Source organism: Epinephelus moara, chromosome 24, assembly GCF_006386435.1.
Source record: "Epinephelus moara isolate mb chromosome 24, YSFRI_EMoa_1.0, whole genome shotgun sequence".
Taxonomy (NCBI): domain Eukaryota; kingdom Metazoa; phylum Chordata; class Actinopteri; order Perciformes; family Serranidae; genus Epinephelus; species Epinephelus moara.
In genome coordinates, this window is record NC_065529.1 from 16,798,621 (window position 1) to 16,821,202 (window position 22,582).

The following is a 22,582-nucleotide window of genomic DNA, read 5'->3' on the forward strand; positions in this document are numbered from 1 at the left end:
TAACTACCTATCTCAGTCCCACAGCTGCCGTCAAAGCAGTGTGTCTTTGTCTGACAGTCAAGGGGAGGCGGGGGTCCTCTCATAAGGCCAACAGCTGCATTCACAAGCCTTGGTTTCCATTGGCCTGGACAATCTATTTTAGGCCTCCGTCTAACCCATATCTGCTCTCAGAATTTACTGTGGCGAATAAGGGTATGGGTAACAGATTTCGAGAGACGAGAGGGGAGGGGGGCAGGGCACAAGAAAGACAGAATACTTGGAGAAGTGCCAGCCAAACTTTTGCGAGTTATACATTATATAGAGAGAGAGGCAGAGCGAAGGCAAGAGACAGATCGGGTGATATAGACGGGGAGCAAGAGAGTAGGAGTGATCTGGGAAAGCAATCTGGTTTTTGTGGTGAGTGACAGTGATGCATTTGATACGTGAGATTCCACCGCGGCTGTAACCAAGCCTTCACTCACATATGCCCCAAAGTCATATAGCAATCCCGCTAACTGTCACCTCCCCAGTAATCCCTACTTTGTGTACAGCGTGTGTGGGTGTAACTACTCGGCCAGTTTGTGAACACCGGTGAGCTGCTGGTACTGTAGTATCATCATCCTTTTAACAAATAGATTGCGTTACATCTGTTCTGTCTTGTTTCATCCTCTTCTCTGATCATGATTCCCTCTGAGCAACCGGAGAAAGAGAAGGAATCACAGATAAGAGAGACTTAGAGGCAGAGAAACTAGCAGAGAGTAGCAAAGACCAAGAAGGAGAGAGTAAATTAAAGTAGGAGAGGGGTTTATTGGAGTTTGGAGGTGTTTTTTTAGTGTTAAAGTGAGGAAGCTCAGTGCAAACAGATACAAGGGATCACAGGAGGGTGACCCAGGAGGACGGCAGCATCGACGCAGCTTTAGCTTGGCTTTCAGCTTCAATGACAGCACTCAAGAAAGGAGATAGAGAGAAAGAGGGAAGTAAGTGCGGAAAAAAAATAGAAGATCCACCGCTCCTTTCTGAACCCGGTCTCTCTCACTGATCCAAAAATCAGAAAGCGTGCAGGCCTGTAGAGAAGCAGCTGGGTGTGACGGGCTCTTTTCTACGTCTTCACCCTGTATCTATCTACCACTCTCGCCATCTCTCAGTCTCTCCTGGGGAAGAGAAGGGGCTTTAGGAGTGGAGGAGCGGTGCATTACTGGCCTCTCTTCCCAGGCTGCTGAGCTGGTGAGGCTGGAGAGGGGATGCTTGTGTGGCGCTGGAGAGATCTGTTGCGTCCGACGCTGCCCGAAACATCTGAATCACTTGCTTCGTCTGGCCTGGTGTGGCTGTGTCGTGGACAGATGCTCCTTTCTTCTTTTTTTTTGTACTCTCTTCTTCTTGGTCTAAGAGCAAAGAAATGTGATACCACCTGCCTCCCCCTTGCCCTTCCTAACTCCCTTCCCCTCCTCCTCCTCCTCCCTCAAGGACAGCCCACTGTCTGCCCCGGGGCCTGTTTATCTACGGGGGGGAGATGAGGAGGAGAGGGTAGGAGGGGGACCGGTTTGTTTCGTTTCGGCCGTCAACAATGGACCTCAGTCTGTGCTGACGGACTACTCCAACATATGGTACCCACCTGTCTCTCTCCCTCTCTCTCTCTCTCTCTCTCCCTCCCTCTCTCCCTGCCTCCCCCTCCTCCTCTGCTACGTCTTTCTGTTTAGATTTCTTTGCTTATTCCTGCGTTCCCTCTCCCTGTCTCACCCAAACACACTGGGCGGATTAGAGGCCAGATTCATCACATACACAGACCTGTTTGCTTTAGCAACCTGAGCCAGGCCCAGGCACAGGCACACACACACACACACACACACGCACACACACACACACACACACACACACACACACTTTCACATAGAGTATGGATATAGGCATGTACACACACACTCACATACACACATCAAGATCATCACACACACGCAGCAAAATGAAATTTGTATCCTTTTCTTCTAATGGATCCTATAACTGCCCCACCAACCCCCCCTCCTCTCAGAGAAACAGAGTTGTCAGCCATTTTTCGGAATCCTGTTAAGGAGAGAAAGTAGCCTTTACTGTGTGTGTGTGTGCGTGTGCGTGTGCGTGTGCATGTGCATGTGTGACCCTGCTGAATTAAAAAATGCACTGTTATTAAAGGCTGTGTCAGAGGCGATGATTTACAGAGGGGAGCGATGACAAGTCAGAAGAACTCACACACACCGAGCTGACACACTCACACACACACACACACACACACACACACACACACACACACACACACACACGCTCACACTGTGCTCTCAGGCCTCCAAGCTGAGCAGTGACCTCCTCACCCCTCCTTCCCCTTCCTCCTCCTCCCTCCCTCTCTCACTCTAATAAAACCTGTCTGACACCACTGATGTGTGTATGTGTGTGAGTGTGTTTGTGTGCGTGTGTGTGCTCCGCGGCAGCACAAAGACTCTGTTGTTGGGCCTCCCTCTTAGGCCTCCCTCATATTTTCTTTAAAGGTGCAGTGCGCCCCCAAGAATGCCACAGGGGGAGCGGGGAGTTGGGGTTGGGGGAGTCTAGGAGGTGTGTGTGTGAGTGTGTGAGTGTGTGTGGGTGGGTGGAGGCGGGTGGGGGGGAGCTGTAGCATGCTTTACAATGCTACAGCTCACACAGGTCACAGGGAGAAAAAGGCAAAGAGTGAGTGTGAAGAGGAGAAATGAAAGAGAAGGGTCAAAGCAGAGGAGTGCGTCTTGACAAGGTAGATATGAGAGAGTTTGGCTCTGCCCCTTTATGTGTGTGTGTGTGTGTGTGTGTGTGTGTGTGTGTGTGTGTGCGTGTGCGTGCATGCATGCACCAAACCTGTTGTCCTTTTCTCACTTCATAGGTTGAAAGTTCAAGTTTCAAGGTGGAATTTATTTACCTATAAAATCTGTGAAACTTAAAGTCCTCCCATCCCAATCAACCAGTGCTGATTAGAGAAGACATAAATACCCATAAAATAAAAGTATAGATTCAGTTAAAGCCAACTTTTGCATTTGAGTCAGTGAGCCAACATTACTCCAATAACTTGTAGACAATTTAATGTGAGACAAATAAAGCAGTTTTAAATATGTGTTAAATGTATTATAATATATAAGGTTTACTAGCTGTAGTGCAAAACAAGACATCATGATATAAGAATATAAAGGTGGTGGTGGATGAAGACATATCTGTAGCTGAGTCAGTTATTGTATATATTGGAACGCTTCATAGAGTAGTATCACTCATATAGTGCTGCCCTTATCAAAGGAAAAAAATCCAACTATTTAAAGGTCTGTTTGAAGTCTGTTTAAGTAAGTTTCACCTCTGGTATCGGAAGAACTGTTGCTATGGTTACCTGCAATTTCCTATGCCTTACATACTGATTTAAAACAGTGACTAATCAAATCCTGATCATATGATCACATCACATTATATCTTTACAAAAATCTGCCATACAGTTAAAGGAGTTCTTTGTGACATCCAGAGCATATCTATGATTTAGAGTTGTCTCCACATGGTTCTCAACATGGAGGTGGCTGAGCCACTGGCTAGCAGCTAGCGGTGCTAACAGCACAAACAGTGGTAATAATGACAACAGCGCTGACAGAGCTGATGGTGTTAATGGTTACAGAGGGTGGGTTTTAAACTTCTATGACAGCGCCGTCTGGATATCAGCTGTAACTTCCATATGAGCACATTGCAGAGTGGCTAGCCAGTGGGATTCACATGCACCAACATGCACATGCAACTGGGCCGTCTACCGCAACACATAACAGAGAAACTTGAATTACAACACACACAGAGGTAGTATAACTTCATTTTCTGCTCAGGATGCTATTTTTCCACCATGTCTTTACATAGCAAGTTGTTTGCTGCTATATTAATGCTCTGAACGCTGTATACAGCTCCTTTAATTATTCCAAGAAAATGATCAGTGTAGAAGAGTGAGTTTTGTGTGATGTTTTGTGTGTCCATAGTGACACAGATTCAATGCATTACTTTTAGAAAATTTGTAGTTATGTTTCTATATACTGTGTATTTATATCAGCCTATAATAAACATATGTTCCTGTAGTTATGCTATAAAACTACCCTTAAAAAATACCATCTTTACAGTATGTAATTTCAGCGTTGTTTTTTTTCTATTAGCTGTGGCACATCTGAATAAACCAGGATTTAAACCCACGATACAAACTTGGTCGAAATATCTGAAGAGCTTTGTTGGTAGTTGTCTCTCAGTACACCCACGTCCATGCATACAGGCAGAGGAGAGGAGACAGGCATCACCTCTGCTTGGTTGTAGCGTTTATGAAAGCCATAAATGGCTCTTTAATATAGTGGTAATCAGGGTGGTAATTTGGGTGGAATTGTCCCTTATTGTTGCCAGACATGCCTCCCCGACTCCTGCCAACACACACGCATACGCACACACACAGACAAACACATACACTCACTCTTGGGCAGACAGGGTGTTCAAGGAGTAATTCACACCACATGCCAACAAACTGGGCGGTTGTGTGTTTTTTTTGGGGGGGGGGGGTTCTATGTGTGTGTGTGTGTGTATATGTCTGTGCCTGCTTTAATGCTGAGGTCAAACCAGTAAATGGGAGGGGGTTCCCAAGATTTTTGTTAAAGTGTTAAAATACTGTGTGTGTGTGTGTGTGTGTGTATAGGCACGTCCACAGCCACGTCCGTGTGTGTGTTTTAATTGCGGTCTCAGCAAAAGTAGCAAGTGTGCTCGATACAGATGGTTTTCATCACTCTGACTGCACGGTGGACTTCTCTCTCTCTCTCTCTCTCTCTCTCTCTCTCTCTCTCTCTCTCTCTCTCTCTCTCTGCCTCCCTCTAATCTCCCCTCTCTGTTTTTGTAATTAAACGTTACTTAATGTACCCCGAGCTTCTAATTTGACAATTCATTAAATACGTGACAATATACAGTAAGTGTGTGCCGCGCCGTTTCACAGCGTTACAATTTTCTGCGGTTGTGAAATGATGCAGGAGAACAGATTTCTGGTGCTGCATGATTGAGTAAGAGCTTCCATGGTAAAGAACGTCCCTTATTCTGGCCGTTAATTTGCGGTGTCCGCGCACACACACATGCACACACAGGCACAGGCACAGGCACACACACACACACACACACACACACACACACACACACAGACTTTCATAAATCAATATTTACTGAGGAACCTTTCCCCTTTGAGTCAGAGGAAGCAAATGTGCATCCTGCTGTCTCCCCTCTCTAACCCTCTGTCAGGAGTTTGTGCTGGTGTGTGTGTGAGTGTATGTGTGTGAGTGTGCGCTTACAGTAAGTGCAAGGCAGCTCTCGTGTTTTGAGATGGGTGTTTTCTTGTTTTGTTTTAGGAGCAGTTCAGACATTCCAACAAAAATGCCCTTTCCTCAGGGACTGATTTGTCTTAGTGATAGAGAGCTTGAGTCTTTAACGCTACAATAAGCGACACAGAAAAGAGAAATATAAAGATACAAAGAAAGACAGTTTTAGTTTTTAATACAGTTAAGGGTGAGGAGGACAGTAGCTGGGGAGAAAAAGGAGATATGAGAGGCAGTGGGAGGGATGAGGTCTCGTTGTCAGAAGGATGAATCGGCAACACTCAAGGGCAGAGTGAAGGAATGGAGACAGAGAGCTCGAGAGTGATGGTGTCACTGGTTTGAATGGACAGCACTGGAGGGGAGAAAGGGGAGAAATGGGAGGGGGAGGAGGAGGCGGAGGAATGAAGAGGTGGGTGGTGGTTAGTCATAGCTCTTTAGGGCACATCATGGCAAACGGCCCCCTTACATCACTCTGACACACACAAACACAGTGCAACTGACACACATGAAGATATGCTGACACACTTCTGCCTCAGAGGATGTGGAAAACCCTCTTTGCACCTTCCCCGGAAACAGGAGGAGGAGGAAAGGGGTGTGGAAGAGAGAGGGTGAATCAGAGAATCAGAGTATCAAAGGGAAGGGCAGGGAAGCAAAGAATGGAAAGGAGGAGATGGTCAGAGTTTGGAGAAGAGGTTCTGAATGAGCTGGTATGAATTCAGAGACGTAGACACGCGTACAAACACAGATACACACACTCGAGTGTGCTGTGTGTGCGCCAGGTGGACCTCTCAGGTTGAGGAAATCCAACCTGACAGCTTGGCAGAGGGAGAGAGTGCAGAGAGTGGCCAGTAGGAGAGTTTTTGTGCTTCTCCTTTCTCTAATTTGAAGAAAAAAATGTGGCTGAATGGGTGTTTGAAACTCAACGTAAACACATGCATTTTAAAAAACGAATTAACTTTTGTAACTTTTGAAAGGTGTTTCACTTTTATGAGTGGGTTGTTGTTTAATACTGCTAATATTTCACCCCATGACCATGTGTGCATGATGAACATCTGATCATCTCTATTTCTCCCTCGTAGGCGCTCCAGGCAGCCAGACAGTTCCTCCTCCAGCAGGCCTCTGGACTCAACTCCCCTGGCAGCAACGAGGTCAAACAGAGCCCTGTGCAGGTCAGAGCGCACACACACAAATGCACACATGCACACACACAGATGCACAACCCGAGTGTTGCTTTGTCAGAGTCTGTATAATATTAAGCCCCTGGCTGCTGCAGTTTTGCCTTCACCAACCTGCCACGTCAACTACACAGTGTGATATAGGCGCATACTTTTCTCTCTCTCTCTCTTTCTCTTTCTCTGTCTCCATCTCTCTCTCTCTCTCTCTCTCTCTCTCTCTCTCTCTCTCTCTCTCTGTGTGAGTGCATGTGTGTGTGATTGTTAATGTGTGTGTGTGAATGAGGTCTTTGTAGTGATTGGGTAGTGAGCTGTTTTCAGAGTTGAATTCCACAGTAAGCAGAGAGAGTGGGGTTAGCTGGAGTGCAGGATCCCCACTGAAAGACACTTGAGGAGGGCAGGCACACACACACACATACACACACACCGACAGCACGCACACACATTATTACTATCAGTGCACGTTGATTAATATCACACATGACATTACTTCTGGCAGTTCTTTACAATTATGTGATGTGCAGAGTACATGCAGAAGTGTGATTTGTAGCCATGTCTCATATCAATAAAGTGGGGCCATGGGTCTACTAGAGCAGCGAGCAGTCTGGCTATTGCACTGCTCTTCTCATTAACGTGCCACATGATAAACAGACAGCTGGACTATCACTGTATGGGAAATGAAGGAAGAGATGGAAGGAAGGGAAAAGACAGATGTGAGTCAGAAGTAAGGATTAGGTCAAATTTCATTTGCAGTGTCTGAAGCCAGTAAGGTGCTTGTGGACAAAAAAAATCCTTTTGATATTCAAAGATGGTGATATAGTGAAGGCTATCTAGATAAAAGGCAAATGTTTTATAAACTGTAGGGGTGGGCGATATATCCATTAAACTTGATGTATCGCAGCTTGTTCCACATGGGATGTATAAAATGACTTAATCGCAAACATTGCAAACAGCTTTGGCGTTTCGGTTCTCTCAAGTTGCCCTCTTCAGTGGCCATCTCCCTTTCACAGACATACACACAAAAACAAGACTTACATATAATACGTCACACGCACTATCCTGCCCCTCTGGTTGCTTTTTCCTGGAAGATAGTGTGTGAGCAGGCAGGCATGGGTTTCTGTATGTGCGGAGCTCCAGGCCGCTATCAATTTAGTCGCATTTTGTAACCATGGAGCACCAGTGCTACTTGCAAATATAAATATAAAAATTGGAGAGCTGTTAGTTTGTTTGCTGCTCACAGTGAATTAAATCTTTTGTGTAACGGCACCGTTTTAATGGTTTGACTTCTTGCTAACTGCTAACTGTTGAGTAAAAGCTTCAAGTTCACAGCTAAATCATCACCTCTGGCACGAGAGGGCGCTTCAAAAGTAAAGCACCAGTGGTTCAGCTTTGTTTTATTTCATAATTACAATACTTAATTTAACTTTATTTTAACAATACTTACATTTTATTATAACAGTACTTTATTCAACTTTATTATAGCAGTACTTTTTTTTAAACTTTATTAGATCAATACTTTATTTAACTTTATTATAACTGCTTTATTTAATTTTATTATAACAGTACTTCATTTAACTGTGCTATAATTGTACTTTATTTAACTTTATTATAAGTGTACTTTATTAAACTTTAATGTAACAATACTGTATCAAACTTTATTATAACAGTGCCTTATTTAATTTTATTATTGCAGTACTTAATTTAACTTTATTATCATTATTATTTATTCAGTGTCATTGTAACAGTACTTTATTTAACTTTATTATAACTGTGCTTGATTAAACTTTAATATAACAATACTTTATCTAACTTTATTATAACAGTACTACATTTAACCTAATCATAACATTTTCTTTAACATTATTGTAATAATACTTTGTCACTTTACCCTATTTAATGTTTTTTTTACCAGTGTTTTATGTACGTTTATTATAACAGCACTTTATCAAACTATATTATAACAGTATTTTAGTTAGTAGTGTAGTATTTTAGTAGTCTACAGTAGCTTAGAGGAGATTTTTAAATATTGAGATATATATCATGCATTACACTATAGCCTAAAAATATTGTAATATTATTCATTGGCCGTTATACCCAGCCTTAATATGTTGCAACATTTACCTGTAAGTGTTAGAACATAAAATGGAACTGCTTCATGGATGCTTGTACTCATAAATGTTTAGTGTTTGCTCCTGTTTTTCCGGGAAAATTCCTCTGTTGCAAAGAAGCTGCCTTTTATATGACCAGCAGCAGGAAGAGGGTTTTGTTTGAAATAAACAGAGGAAGAGCTGGGTGTTTAGTAGGAACAGGGGTGGCCTCCATGACAGAACAGCAAAAGGAAAAAAACAACAACAGTCACCTAGAACTCAAAACGTCATCAACAGAAAGACCAAAGAAAAAGATTTTGCAGTGTCGGCCACACAGTTTAATTGCCGAGTGACCTCTGGGAAGTGTAAAAATGCCACAGAATTAATGACTGCTTATTACTGGAGATGTCAGAAATGAAAGAACATTTAAAAAAGGGGGATCTTGCGGATTACACTTTAATCAAAACCCGAATTGGAATCAGAATCACTTTATTTACTTTGGATAGAGACTGGCAGTTAGAGAAATTACACAGTGACTTTAACGGGTAAGAGAATAAAAAAGAAACAGTTTAATTTCAAAGACTGAAATTACATTTATACCTGGAATGAACACAAAATGGTTGCACATGTCGCCTAAATTAATATAAAACCACATGTCACAGTAGTTCAGGCATTCACCTAAAAGTGTGGTCTCCTCTGTCTCTGGCCTGCCTTCCTACAATCTTATCAGACCCGCACACATGGTTTAAATCCACACGGCAGTCGATCCAAAGGGGTCAGTTTGTGTCATCGGAGCCTCCCTCTGACTGGGGTCAAACACATATCGGACACTACTCTGTTTTGACGTAAGATGGGAATTTCAACAACTGTTGCTGATGTGTAAACAGTTTTTCTCTCACTGACTCATCTTTAAAAGAACAAAAAGAGATAGAGAGTGGGGAAGTAAGAGGAAGCGAACATGCAGAGGGAAGTGATACTGAAAGTTAGAATGTGATGTAAATCTGTTGTTTAGCAATGAAGTGTAAAGAACTACTGTTGATCCTCTGTGTGAACACTGACAAGGGATTAAGCTGTGACAGTACGCTCACATGAACGAGATCAAATGCAGGTTCAGCTGCCTCATACACAGTCTTTATATGAAAGGAGTGTTACCTACCACTGCCTTCTCTCTTTTTCTGTCTTGAACACTCACACACACACTCACACACACACACACACACACACACACTCCCACACCACGCTACCCCTCCTCTGTTCTCTCCATATCTGTCTTGTTTGTCTTGTTTGTTGGTGCCTGGCCTGGCTAGCCTCTCTGTACTCTCCAGGGCATCCACGCTACATCTCTGTTGTCTGAGCTGTCAGCTCACATGGCCCCACGTACCCTGCCAACACACACACACTTGGATTTACATTCGTGTGTGTGTTTGTACTTGGAGCCTCGCAGTCAGAAACACAGGCACAAACAACACAGCACAAAGCGTTTGTTTGCGCGCAGCAGCAGCACTGAAGTTGTTTACTAGACCTCGTAACAAACCTTACAACTAAGGTGGCGCGCAGAAATCTCTTAATTACTGTCATTTGCAGCTTTATGATCGTTTTTAAAATGGCAGCAACTGCACTCGGTCGCTGTAATTGAAGCAATCATCCCGTCGGCCACAGGGAGGGTGAGTGAGCGATGGAGCGAGTGAAGCCAGACATTTAATCTGGTCATTTCTAAAGGTGGCAGTAAGCAACTGTACAGTGACACAGTGGCTCACATCAGGCACAAAATGGCCGTCCTCAGGTTGGTTCCTGCTGGGCTGCTCTCACACATGCAAATGAGCCTCAGCCAATAATGAGATCTTTAGGAGCTCGATAATTAGATTTTTCCCTTCTCTCTGAGGGAGAACGACAGAGGCAGACAGGGAGAGCGGGAAGACTTCTATTCGTGTCTTGACTTCTCTGGAGAAGCCTTGGTCTGCGCTGACAACCCCCCACCCCCACCCACACCCCTGTTCTCCTCTCATGCCCCCCCCACCCCTCCTTCCCCATCATATTTCTCTTCTTTTCTTTATTTATAATAGAGGGGAGGATCTGAGCTGAGAGCTAAAGAAACTCTGAGATTATATCTGCTTTTTGATTGGTTGTTCAGAGATGGTCTCTGTGTTTGGCTGGCTGTGTGAGATGGTATCAATCCACTCTGTGTGTGTGTGTGTGTGTGTGTGTGTGTGTGTGTGTGTGTGTGTGTGTGTGTGTGTGTGTGCGTGTCACTGTCATGTGTCACATTCAGGAGAAACTCGACAATAGCTCAAGTCTCTAGACAGGCAATTGCGGGAAAAATTTATTGTGTGCAACAAAATTGTAGCTACAGTTGCTGAAAAGCACAATAATCAGAAGAGTGTGAGGGATTATTTGGGAGTTTGACGATTCAAAACTAAAGAGGCGTTTTAATATGACATTAGAAACAAATATTACACAGACAGAAATAATACTCAGTAATGTCGGTAGATAATGATAAGAAAATTGCCATTTTGGATGGATATGTTAAAAAGACCGTTAAGCTCATGGTTGTTGACTCAAGACAAAACAAATTGGGAATTGTTAATAAAGAGGTTAGAAAATCACAGGTTTGAATCCAGTATTAAAGTCGACAGCAGTAATATTTCTTTTGAACTATTTCCTTATTCAGCAACTACTGCTGATGTGCCCTTAAGCAAGGCATGAAACTTGTGGCTGAACCAAAAAGCTTCCATGTAAATCACTTGTTTTGGCATTGTGGAAAACAAGGCAGTACTTGTATTTATATATCTGGGCGGAGACAATCCCCCAATATTCAAATATGCTAACCACCCCCCACAAGTAATGATAAAATACATACTTTAAAAAATGGCTGGTCTATGACAAGCAACTGAGCACCATCGTGTTGTCTGCAGTCCTCATTAGCAACTGTAATCAAAGTCATAAATAAACTGAACAAATTGCCATTATTGCTGCTTGTTCTAGTTTGATGGTGTACTGCAGTTCTGCTTGTGGTTTGTCCAGGTGGTGATACCGTACCCCGCCAGAACACGGCTCATTGGCATACTCAAATAACATTATACTTTCCATTATATTCGTCAAATAGCTGATAATAATAAGTCTGAGAAAAGTGTCAAACATGTTGCACTGCATGTAGCTTTGATTTATTGCGTATTCGCATAGTATTCTGTATAGCTGCACTTGCTAATGATCAATTATATAATATAGCAGGAAATATGTTTTCACACTCAGAGGGGAGGGGGGTGGGGACTAGACAGGGGGAGGTCTAGCCCCAGTGTTGACTCACTGGCTACAGCATTGGTGGAAAAAGAGCATGCAAGCTCAGTCAGTCCTTCCTGAATAAGTCTAAGTGAAAAAGGCCGTTCCTTTGTAAGAGATTACCCTTGAAAGATATCCATACCCTCTGTGGTATTTGGATCATTTCCCTCTTTAGGTGTGTGTTTGTAGTTGGTATCAGACATAATTGGCCACAGTTACCGTAATTGGATGTGGCACGCGTGCAACTGAGTGAATTGGTAGGCACTCAGTTGGCAGCGAGAGTGCCAATTGGCGGATTACCCAGCATGATGCGTAGCATGCCTCCACGACCTGCCACACGTTCCCTACAATGGACACACTTGGCACGCGCTCATACAGTGGGTGGGCACAAGCAGACACATATACACCCACTTGGCAGACGCACGACTGGCACACTTAACACACTGCCACTTGGCATGCACACATACAGATTAACGCACGTGCTTGGCTGTGGCCCATACGTATGTAATTGAATAGCGCGGTGTCCTGTTTTCATGTATTATTGAGGAGCTCGTTTAATTAGGAAAAAAATGAAAAGACTCATTAGAGATATGTTAATTAGCTTGCCTCTCTGCTCTCTGGAGAGGGCTGGCACCAGCACAGTGGGATGGAGGGAGAGAGGGAGGAAAGACGTGAGGAAGAAACTGAGTCATGTCAGTCTTAAAACAGAGTTTATTTCAGTGAAAATACATTTAATCAATGTTACAGCCATAATTCACCACTTTTCTATATGTCGCTAGATAATTTTCTGCCTTCCCCGAGCTGCCCTGTTTGAGCCACTACAGGTTTGTGAAAAACTACTGAACATAAGGATTCGGAGGCAGGGTTCAAAGTCTTTTAACTAATCAACAAAAGTATGTGGAAAGATGAGTGTTTAGCCCCCCAGAGTCTGCGGTACTGAAGCGGTTCCTTCTCTCCTTCTCTTTTATTTCCTTTCAAAGTGTTTTTCCCAAAGCACTCCTTTTGTCCACTCAATGAAAGTGCTTAGTTGGCAGTTTCTCTTATTTGATGTGGAGGGAATTGGGGCTGCATGTGCACGTGTGTGTGTGTGTGTGTGTGTGTGTGTGTGTTGGGGGCTAGTATGGGGTCCTGACAGTTTGTGAAGGGTGTACGGGAGGAGGTTGAGCAGCCAGTGGAATGGGTTTGGCTCTGGGCAGAGGGGTGGACAGACAGAGGGGAAGGATGGAGAGGAGAGGTTTGGGTCTGGCCACTGAAGTGTGAAACTCTTATTTTGTGATTTGAAACATGAGTGAAATCAGTAATGAAATATGGTCGATAACGGCCTCTCACACTTCCCAATGAAATGCCCCGACTGTGTGTGTGTGTGTCTGTGTGTGTGTGTTTCTGGAAATGTGTTGTCATTTTTATTCTGAAGCACTGGGGCGTTAGATGGAGGGAGGCGGCGGACGAGGGGTGGAGAAGGGAGGGTGAGAGGGGGGGAAGAGGAGGAGGAGGATTTTCCACTTGAACTTACTGGTCTTTCACTGTCCTCTCTGAAGTTTTTTTTTTTTTCTTTTTTTTTTCATTTGTCTGGCCCCTGTCAGCGAGAGCTGAGTGTTATGCTCGTCCACTTGCATAGTGTATGTGTATGAGTATGTGCCTATGTGAGCATAGAACAAGGCCCAGCTCAGCGATAGGCCTGCTGAGATCCCTACAGCCTGCATTCCTCTGTGGGCTCAGGTCTCTCTACTGTCCACACACCTCTATCATTTCATCTGTTCATCCATCCCTACACTCATGCATCCAAACAACCAGTCATCCATCCTCTAACCTTCATCTCAGCCTCTTTGATCTTTGATCTCACCTTATCTCCAAAAGACAAACTTTTACACCTGTCTATGGTGAATATAGCCAGATACATATCTCTATATATGATATTATATTTGATATTCTAAATATTATTATTATAAATATGTGAAAACTACCCTATCACTTAAAGTATGCGCTTGTGAGCTGCGAGTAACTTGGCAAACAATTCGATCAACTGCAGTAGAAGCTCAAAAAAACAAGAGAATAGTGCTGCGTTCACATGGAATCAGGAAGACGGTAGACAGACAAACCAGATATCATTTTAGTGGGCAAGAGCAGGACAGTAAAATATGGTGAGGCCAGCAGAGAGTACTGGCAACGAGATAGCATTGCTGTTAACTTTTTGTCATCCTTGACAACAGGATTTACAACTGGATATTGCTTAGCTTATTTACACAAGGTGACAAAAACACAAGTGATGTGAACATTACTAGAATTATTTCATAAAATAATAAACACTAAATAATTTTATTAAATATATTACATTCTGCACTTTCTAAACAACTTTACGTCACCATTGCACCATATTGTCATACAGGTTTCGCTTTACCGTCGTGTCATTCCATTGGACTGTCACTGGACGTCCAGAAGGTGTTGTCGGTGTGCTGTCTACCATCTCTCTGATTCCATGTGAATGCAGCATAAATGTCAAGAAGTACTCAGAAAATTTCTTAAGTAAAAGTAGCAATAACACAGTGTAGAAATACTCTATTACAAGTAAAAGTCAAGTTAACAAAAGTTTATATAAGTTTACTTAAAGTGCCAAAAGTAAAAGTACTTATTATGCAGAGTGACCCATGTCTGAATAATGTACTTTATATGACTGGATTATAGTTATTGATGCATTAATATGTACATCTTGCAGTTGGTAAAAGTGGAGCTCATTTTAATTACTGCTGAGTAGCTTGTGAATTTTCGCCCGAGGATCAATACACACTTATCTTAACCTATTTGTTGATATATTTATTTATTTGTATTAATAATCTGAATCTGTAAAGTAACTAGTTAATAAAGGTATCAGATAGATGTGGAGGAATAAAAAGTACAATATTTTCCTCCGAATTGTACAAAGTAGCATAAAATGGAAGTACCTCGAAAATTGTACTTAAGTGTGGTTTGTGAGTAAATGTACTTAGTTACATTCCACCACAGCCAAAATGTCAACTTTGCACGAGCTAAGAAAAACAACCCCGTTTTCAACTTTGCGGCATTGCTTTTTCCAGACAATCCAGTGGTTTTTAAATGCTTTATTCAGTTTGAGAAGTTGAGGAACCCATAAAGAAAAACTCAAAATCACCACATTTGGCGATACATTGTTTTTACTGAGTAGCGATACTATCAGCTACATAAAGCTTGTGTGAAGAATGATGTGCAGTTCACCAAATAATTAATAAAATACATCAGTCTGTCACTAACACAACACATACTGCATTTGCTTGCACTTGTGGCTTGCACACACACACACACACACACACACACACACACACACACACACACACACACACACACACACACACACACACAAAACTGTGAAGTAAAGGCAATTGGTAAAAGACAGAAACATGCACACAAAGATTCAATAAACCTCCTTTGGCACATTGGGATTTTTTTTGGCACCAGCTTACACACTCACATTGTTCGTAGACACAGACAGAAACATTACTCAGCAAAAAGTCTGAGGCGGTAAGATGCCTGTATCATCCCCAACCCCACCTGGCTTCGCTCATCAGTTCCCCCCAGAGTAATGTGGCCCCTGGCCCCGCTGCAGATTAGCTGGAGGAGGGGTACTCACCACACACAATGGGGCCCTTTTACTTCCAGTGGAGGCCTGGCCCTGAGCTCCAAACAACGCTCTCAGCACAGTGGGCGCTCCTTCTATTTCTCTTCTTCACTCAAATGCTTTCCTCCTTCACTCCTATGCTTTTCTCTTTCTAGCCCCCTTGCTCTCTCCCCTCAGCGCCTCCACCTCCCCCACCCCATGCTCTCCTCTCATTTCTTGGCGTGATGAGCACAGACAGGCTGTTTACCTGGAGGGACTGAAAGAGGGGAAGGAGCGATAGTGATGATAGCTGGTGAATAAACAACCAAAAAGAAGGAGGGGAGTTCACCACACATCATTAAAGCCTTTACACACCGAGACACAGCGCAGTGCTGACTGTATTCTAAACGGGAGGCTCTCATTTACCCCCCAGCCTGCAGGCAGCTACGGTGGCAGAAGAGGGTCACGCAGTTGCCATGTGCATGAATAAGCACAGATTTCTCCCTTTGCTACCGCTGCTGCTAATGTGTCAAACGTTTGCCAACATCCAATCAGAGGAAGACAAGTTTGTGGCGATGGTGACATCCAAGAAGGATTTAAATGTTTCTGAAAAAGGATGCCAGAAAAACATTGTGTCCGTTTATTACAGAGTGAACCAAAGACTTTAAGACCCTGTTTGTACTTGTTTTTTTTCCGAGACACATCACCGTTCACACCTGCGTCTATAATGTGTCTCCAGCTCACTACTTCTGTTCAGATTTCATCAACGCCTACATCACTTCCGCTGGAAGGTCAAAGGGCCCCGTGCACAGTTATTATGTCCAAACTCTCACCAGTCACATCAGCGGTTGTGTTATTACAGCTGGAGATATCACTGTCAACAGAATCCTACATATCTCCTTCCACAGGGCAAAACAATAGACGGTCACACAACACTTTGTCCAAGTTGTCGTAATATGGGCAAGTTAAAGGGCATTGGTGGCAGGGGCGGAGCTGGTGGAGGCTTCTGGGGCCTCGAATGTTTTCTCAAAAGGCCTGAATCAAAGCTTCTTCCTTAAGAACTCAAATATGATTGAGTAAATGTTCCTCTGTTGGCCTAATATTCAGTTCAGAGTATTAAAGACCACATTTACTTGGCATTGTTGGGGATCCTTCATTTAAATTTAAGGCAGCTCAGATTATTATGTGATAGATTCAAATGTAGCCCATTGTCAGATTAACATTTGTTCTGTGAACTCTACTCCAGCATAGTAGAACAAAAGTACGCTCAGAGATTAGTAATCACGTTTTACTCTAAATTCGTACCTTGAAAATATTATCATCAGACAGATTGTGCCTCTCTTTAGGTGGCAGGAGTAAAACTTAGTCAACTTCAGCATTCGTTGTATTATGGTTGCAGAATGATGAAGACAGTTGGAGAAACAAAACAGGATGTAGGCTCCACATGATGTTTTTTTTTCCTTGGCAACTATCATGTTTTCCCAAATAATGTACAGATTGTTTGGCATTCTATTATCTGGTATGATTTGAAAACAGTGCATATAGCTGCCCTATGAGAAAAAAAAATCTTCCCAGGGGAGGATGCCCCTGGACCGTTTGGGCTGAGCCCTAAATGTTTTCAACATCTGGCTCCACCTCTGGTTGGTGTGCCATCACCAAAGCTATCACCACGTCCTGCGTTGATGGCGTATTTTCTGGTAATGTCCTTGCGTCATCAGGACACATTAGTGTTCATACTAAAAGTGATATGTGGTCAAATGTGTCCCAGAACACCTCAGCAAGATCACAGTGAATCTTGGTTGGTTGGCGTTTACACTTTTATTTAACAGTGTCCACTTGTGATCCGATCACCCAAGATGTATGCGTGCGTGTATGTGCGTGCGTGTGTGTGTGTGTGTGTGTGTGAGACAAGAAGAAAGGGAGGCATCCCATCCAGTTTGAGGTGGTAATGCTCAGTGACAAGGATAAACAGCGCTGGGGTTTGCTCCTACCAGGAGAGGGGGATGAGGAGGAGGAGTAGAAGGAGGAGGAGGAGGAGGAGGGGAGGAGGTCTGTGTCAACCTCTCTCTCCTCCTCCTGCTTTCTCCTCTGTCATTTTTTCAATTATCCCTCTCTCCTGCGTGTCCCCATAGACCCAGAGGCAGGGCCCGCATCATTTAGACTGAGAGCCTGTTTAGATTCTGATTATAGCCTCCTTTCTTCTCACCACTCACGGCCGTCTCACACACACACAGACACACACACACACAGTTACACACCACATACTGGCAGCACATTTTTGAGCCAGCATGAGGTGAATAACTGAAGCAGTAAATCTATCTGTTGAGGGCACACAGGATGCTGCTTTGTGTGTTTTATCATCTTTATTTTAAATGTGATAATTGGTGTACATTAAGTGCTGCTTAGGGAAGCTCTGTTTGTGGGTGTGTTCTTGTAGTCAGACACCTCAATTAAAAGACAGGTAAGGGTGTTGAATCCAAAGTTAGCACCTAAATAAGAGAAGATTCAGCCATTTAACCAGCCTGTCTCAATATAAACACGGTGCTGAGCTGCACCGAGCTTATTTCCCCGGCTGCGTGCCGGTTTAATATCAGATAGCCCTCCTTCCTCTCTTCCCGAGGTTTCATCTGAAATGGAAAGTGGGGCTTTCCTCCTCGTTAGAATGAAAAGTCATCAAGGGAGGAGAGGAGAGAGGGATGGAGGCTCATTGAAATGCAAGTTACATCCCCCTTCTTTCTCTCTCTCTGCTCCTTTGGGACTCCATGCCTTTCTCCTCCTTCTCCTTCACATCTTTAGGGCACTCCCTCACTCCCTCTCTTCCTTTGTTAATCAGTTAAACTCCCTCTTCAAACAACCCCTCTAATTACTCCTCCACTCTCTGTAAACGACAAGGCTGTCTCTCGCTTCTCTTCTCCTTCCCTCCTTCCCTCCCTGCCCCCCCCTGGCTCCCTCACTCCAAGACAGGGGTTGACCTCTGTCAGCCGCCAACCCCTCAGCAGTGTGTGCAAGTGTGTGTGTGTTTGTGTGTGTGTACGTATGACTGATTCTTGCATGTTAATGATAGGAGTGACATCTTCGGGTTTAAAATCCTACTTTTATTAGTGGTGCAACTTTCACATTTATCAAACACCTACTGTACAGGATTGTGTGATTGTTCACCTGCATCTGTGTGTGTGTGTGTGTGTGTCCACGATCATCTCAAGCTCTAGGCCGCACTTTCTCCTTCAGCAAACCTGCTCCGTAGGGTTGCTTTCTCATTCTGTATGACTCTTCTCACACATCTCTCTGTTTTTCAACCAAGTATTTCCTCTCTTACTCCCCATCTCCCTCCCCTTCACCACCTCCTTCTTTCCTTTCTTCCACTGTGTGGATGGTATCCTTCCTTCTCCCCTGTCTCTGCTCACCCCTCCACTCACTCCCCCCCCAAGCTTCACCTCTCTCCCACTAATCTACCACGCATCTCTCTCTTTTAAATTAACATGCAACATGAAAAAAATGGGACGACAGCGGGGGGAAAAAAAATTAAATGCATTTAATAAATGGCTGACTTCAAATCGCCCGGCTTTTCAGACTCTCCCTATTCACAGTCCAATGAAAGGGGAGAAATCATTCACCGGGAGAGACAAAGCCGAATGAAAATATAATTCCGCATTGTGAAGCGCTTTTGTCCTGGCCCGTCAAATCGCTAATGGCGAGGCTTTTGTTTTGTGGCGGCGCTCTCAGGCTGGCGGTGTCGTATGGCGGTGGCAACGCATGCCCCATAATCACCACGCTTTGTGATATTAGATTATAGGGGCAATTAATGGCGTCAAACCTTAACTACTCAGCATTCAGCCTGCCACACACACACACACACACACACACACACTCAGCCTTACACACATGCATACGTGCACATGTACACACAGACACACATGCGTTAGAGTATATCAGCGCTTGCACACATGGACGCGCGTTCGATTCTGGCGTCAGAGCGTCAGCCAACACACAGAAAGGTGCTATAACTCCAGTAATTATTACGCCCGTGACTTGAAAATGTCAATGGCGGTGTGTATAAAATAGAATGTATGAGTTGTCAAGGAGGAAGAATGGGATGCACAAGAGCAATTAATTACAGCTTTTCATTTGGCAGCTTAGACTGACAAGGCCCGGCGGCGGGGGCAAGCTGGCATGACGCCAAGCGGCACCCATCACCGCCCCCACCTTACTCACTGCACCCCACCATCCCATCCCCTCTGCCTGCTCCTTTACCAACTGCCACGACGCCACCCTTCCCCTGCCTCACCCCCGCTCTGACTCTGTCTTTTCTTCTTCTACTTCTCCCTCAGCTCAAAAAGCACACACTCCTGCGCTACAACCCATTCATCTACATACCCTATTCTCCATCCCGTTGCCGATACATGTGGCAGGGAGTGTGTTTAGTTAGGGGAGCCTGCTTTGATAAAGGCAGGGTGTGGGGCCGCTGACAGACACACAGAGAGAAAAAGAGACAGAGAGGGATGGAAGGAGGGAGGTTAGGAGAAGGGGAGGGGGGGAGACAGAGGCCAGGTGGGAAAGAGGGTGTTAGTATTTATGGCCAATCTTGTTTACAAAGTCAAATCAGCTCTTTACAGATTTAATTTACCAGTGACAGCTCGTCTCCTCTGGTGCTCTCTACTGCACAATTCCCTCTCCCATCACCCTCCCTACCTGCCATCCCCTCAGGTGGTGAGTAGATAGACTGCTCTGGAGAGAGGCTCCGCACACACTGGCACTTGTGCGTGCCCACACACACACACAAGCCCACACACAGTTTGACCATGAGATAGATTGATATTTCACCACAGCGTGAATATGGATAAATGGGCAATTTCAAAGGTGATAACTCATCCTTGTATTCCTCAGTAAAACAGCCATCCCCACTTAACAGGCAGGATTATTTGTATTGAAAAGGCTGTATAGTTTATTGATGTGTAGGGAGGGAGGGAAGACTCAGCCTGTAAACACAGAGTTAATATCAGCTCTCGATCCCGATCTTAGTCCCCCTAAATATCTCAGTGTCTGAACTGCTCTGTCTCTTTATCCCCTTTATTGTTTTCTCAGACCTTAATTCGGTTAATAAATACAAAAGCACTTTGTCAGCAGGATTGTCTGCATTTATGCATGCGTGTGAGCGTCTCAGTTTTTGATTTACGCGGTTAGTTTGTCTCCAGTTTTGCGGTGTTTGTCATCAGATTAGCATCTCTGCCCGTCTCTGTGTACAATGCATGTGCATTAAGAGTGCTTGCACAACACATCTGTGAGAATCACTATGTTCCTCTCTCAGTCCTCTCACTCTCTCTGTCTCTCTCTCTCCGTCTTTGCCTGCCTGCAGCTCTATCTGATGAGATAGACATCTCATCAGATAGCCACTTTGTTGTTCCTTTCTTCTTAGCCAGGCTTGACTGTGTGGAAAAGAGAATCGGAGGCAGTCCTAATCATGTGTTTATAAAAGCAGATAAGATTTTATATTTTATAGGGAGATTGCATATCTGTCCTTTTATCTGCCTGCAGAAATTGCCACTTTTTGTTGTTTTTTTCCCCACCACAATTCCATCCTTGTGGAGGAAAGTGTCAACAATACGTGTCTTTGTCTGATGTTGCCAGCTCTTCTTAGCGGTGACTGACAACGGAGAATAAGAGACAACACACCTCTCTAACTTAACCTGTCCATACCAGCATACTGTACAGCCGCCATTCACACTGTTTGTTTTGAGTTGAGCATTCAGTTGCAGGCACAGTCATGCTTAAAGCTCGCTGTGCCGGCTGGGTCTTCTCACACAAAGCTTAACCCATTGATTGAGTTGTCCTACTTTTGCAAGCTAGTGCGAATAATCTAACAAATTTCTGTGTGCCGTGTTGCCTTCAGGTGCCTGTGTCCATGGCTATGATGAGTCCGCAGATGATCACTCCTCAGCAGATGCAACAGATCCTGTCTCCCCCTCAGCTCCAGGCCCTACTGCAGCAACAGCAGGCTCTAATGCTACAGCAGGTAAGACACACACACACACTCTTGTTGGACCCGGTCCCAGGCTGACATGTTTGGATGTGTCTGTTTTAGTAGGCGCTGACACATACTGGGCGTGATTGTATCTTATTCAATGCTCGGAGATCTTTGAAGATAAATACACATCCACATATCCACTTATACACACATTGTCATTTTCGAGTACCTCCTCTTTAGCATTGTTGCTAGGAAAATGTGCATGCTCCTGCAGGCACACATACACACACACATACACACACACGTGCGCTTTTCAGCATCACCCAGTGAATCATAGTGATTCAGAAGTGTGTGTTGATGCCCGGCAGGTGAGAGAGGGGTTGTCATGTCGACACAAACCAATAAACACTCTTCATCTGCAACAGATCTGTCAAATACTCAGCTGCGCCAACCTGTGACCTCCTACCTACACACGCAACCTTGTAAAAGGCTGTGAAGAGGACTATTAACAGAGCGGGGACAGAGAAGTAATTACGGCGTAGGGGATGCCGAGAAAATACATACATACAAACGCCAGGCAAGGCCGGAGCAGACAGTAGATTTAATAAGGAGCGGTAGCTTTAGGCAAGTATAAATTGCAGTGGGAAGATCTGACAACATGTATCATAATGGAAATGTGAAATGTGCTGGCTTTCTGGAAACAGACATGCAGATGGCTAAGAACCTCTTCACCAGCTCTTTTTTTCTCTAACGAGGAAAAAGGAGGTGGGGGGAAAAGGGGGTTGATAATGCACACACACACACACATACACTTACATGCACACACACACATTACACTCCCACTATTAAAACCACTGAGTTTAACATTGCTCTCCCACTTAATTAACCACAGTATGGACTTGCTCTTAGTGTATATCTGCAAATCAGGCACTTTTACACACACACACACACACACACACACACACACGCGCGCGTGCGCACACACGAAACAATCAACCAACATATCACTCACTGAAGCATTAAATTTCATATCCCCATGGCAATACAGCATTGTGTAAGAGTGTGTAAGTAAGGTTTACGGCCCACTGCTGCAGTTGTGTGTTTGTGCGGGCATTCATTTGTGCACTTGCATGTGTGTCTGCGTGTGT

General features: G+C 44.2%; 1 protein-coding gene across 2 annotated transcripts in view; it reads left to right on the forward strand.

Annotated features, from left to right (window-relative positions):
- foxp4 (forkhead box P4) overlaps positions 1-22,582 on the forward strand; it is a 105,795-nt gene that overhangs the window by 47,342 nt on the left and 35,871 nt on the right. For both annotated transcript variants that reach the window (XM_050037173.1, XM_050037174.1), the window contains exons 3-4: positions 6,410-6,499; positions 21,360-21,482. In XM_050037173.1, the coding sequence (XP_049893130.1) occupies positions 6,410-6,499; positions 21,360-21,482 (213 nt within the window). The remainder of the gene's footprint in view (positions 1-6,409; positions 6,500-21,359; positions 21,483-22,582) is intronic.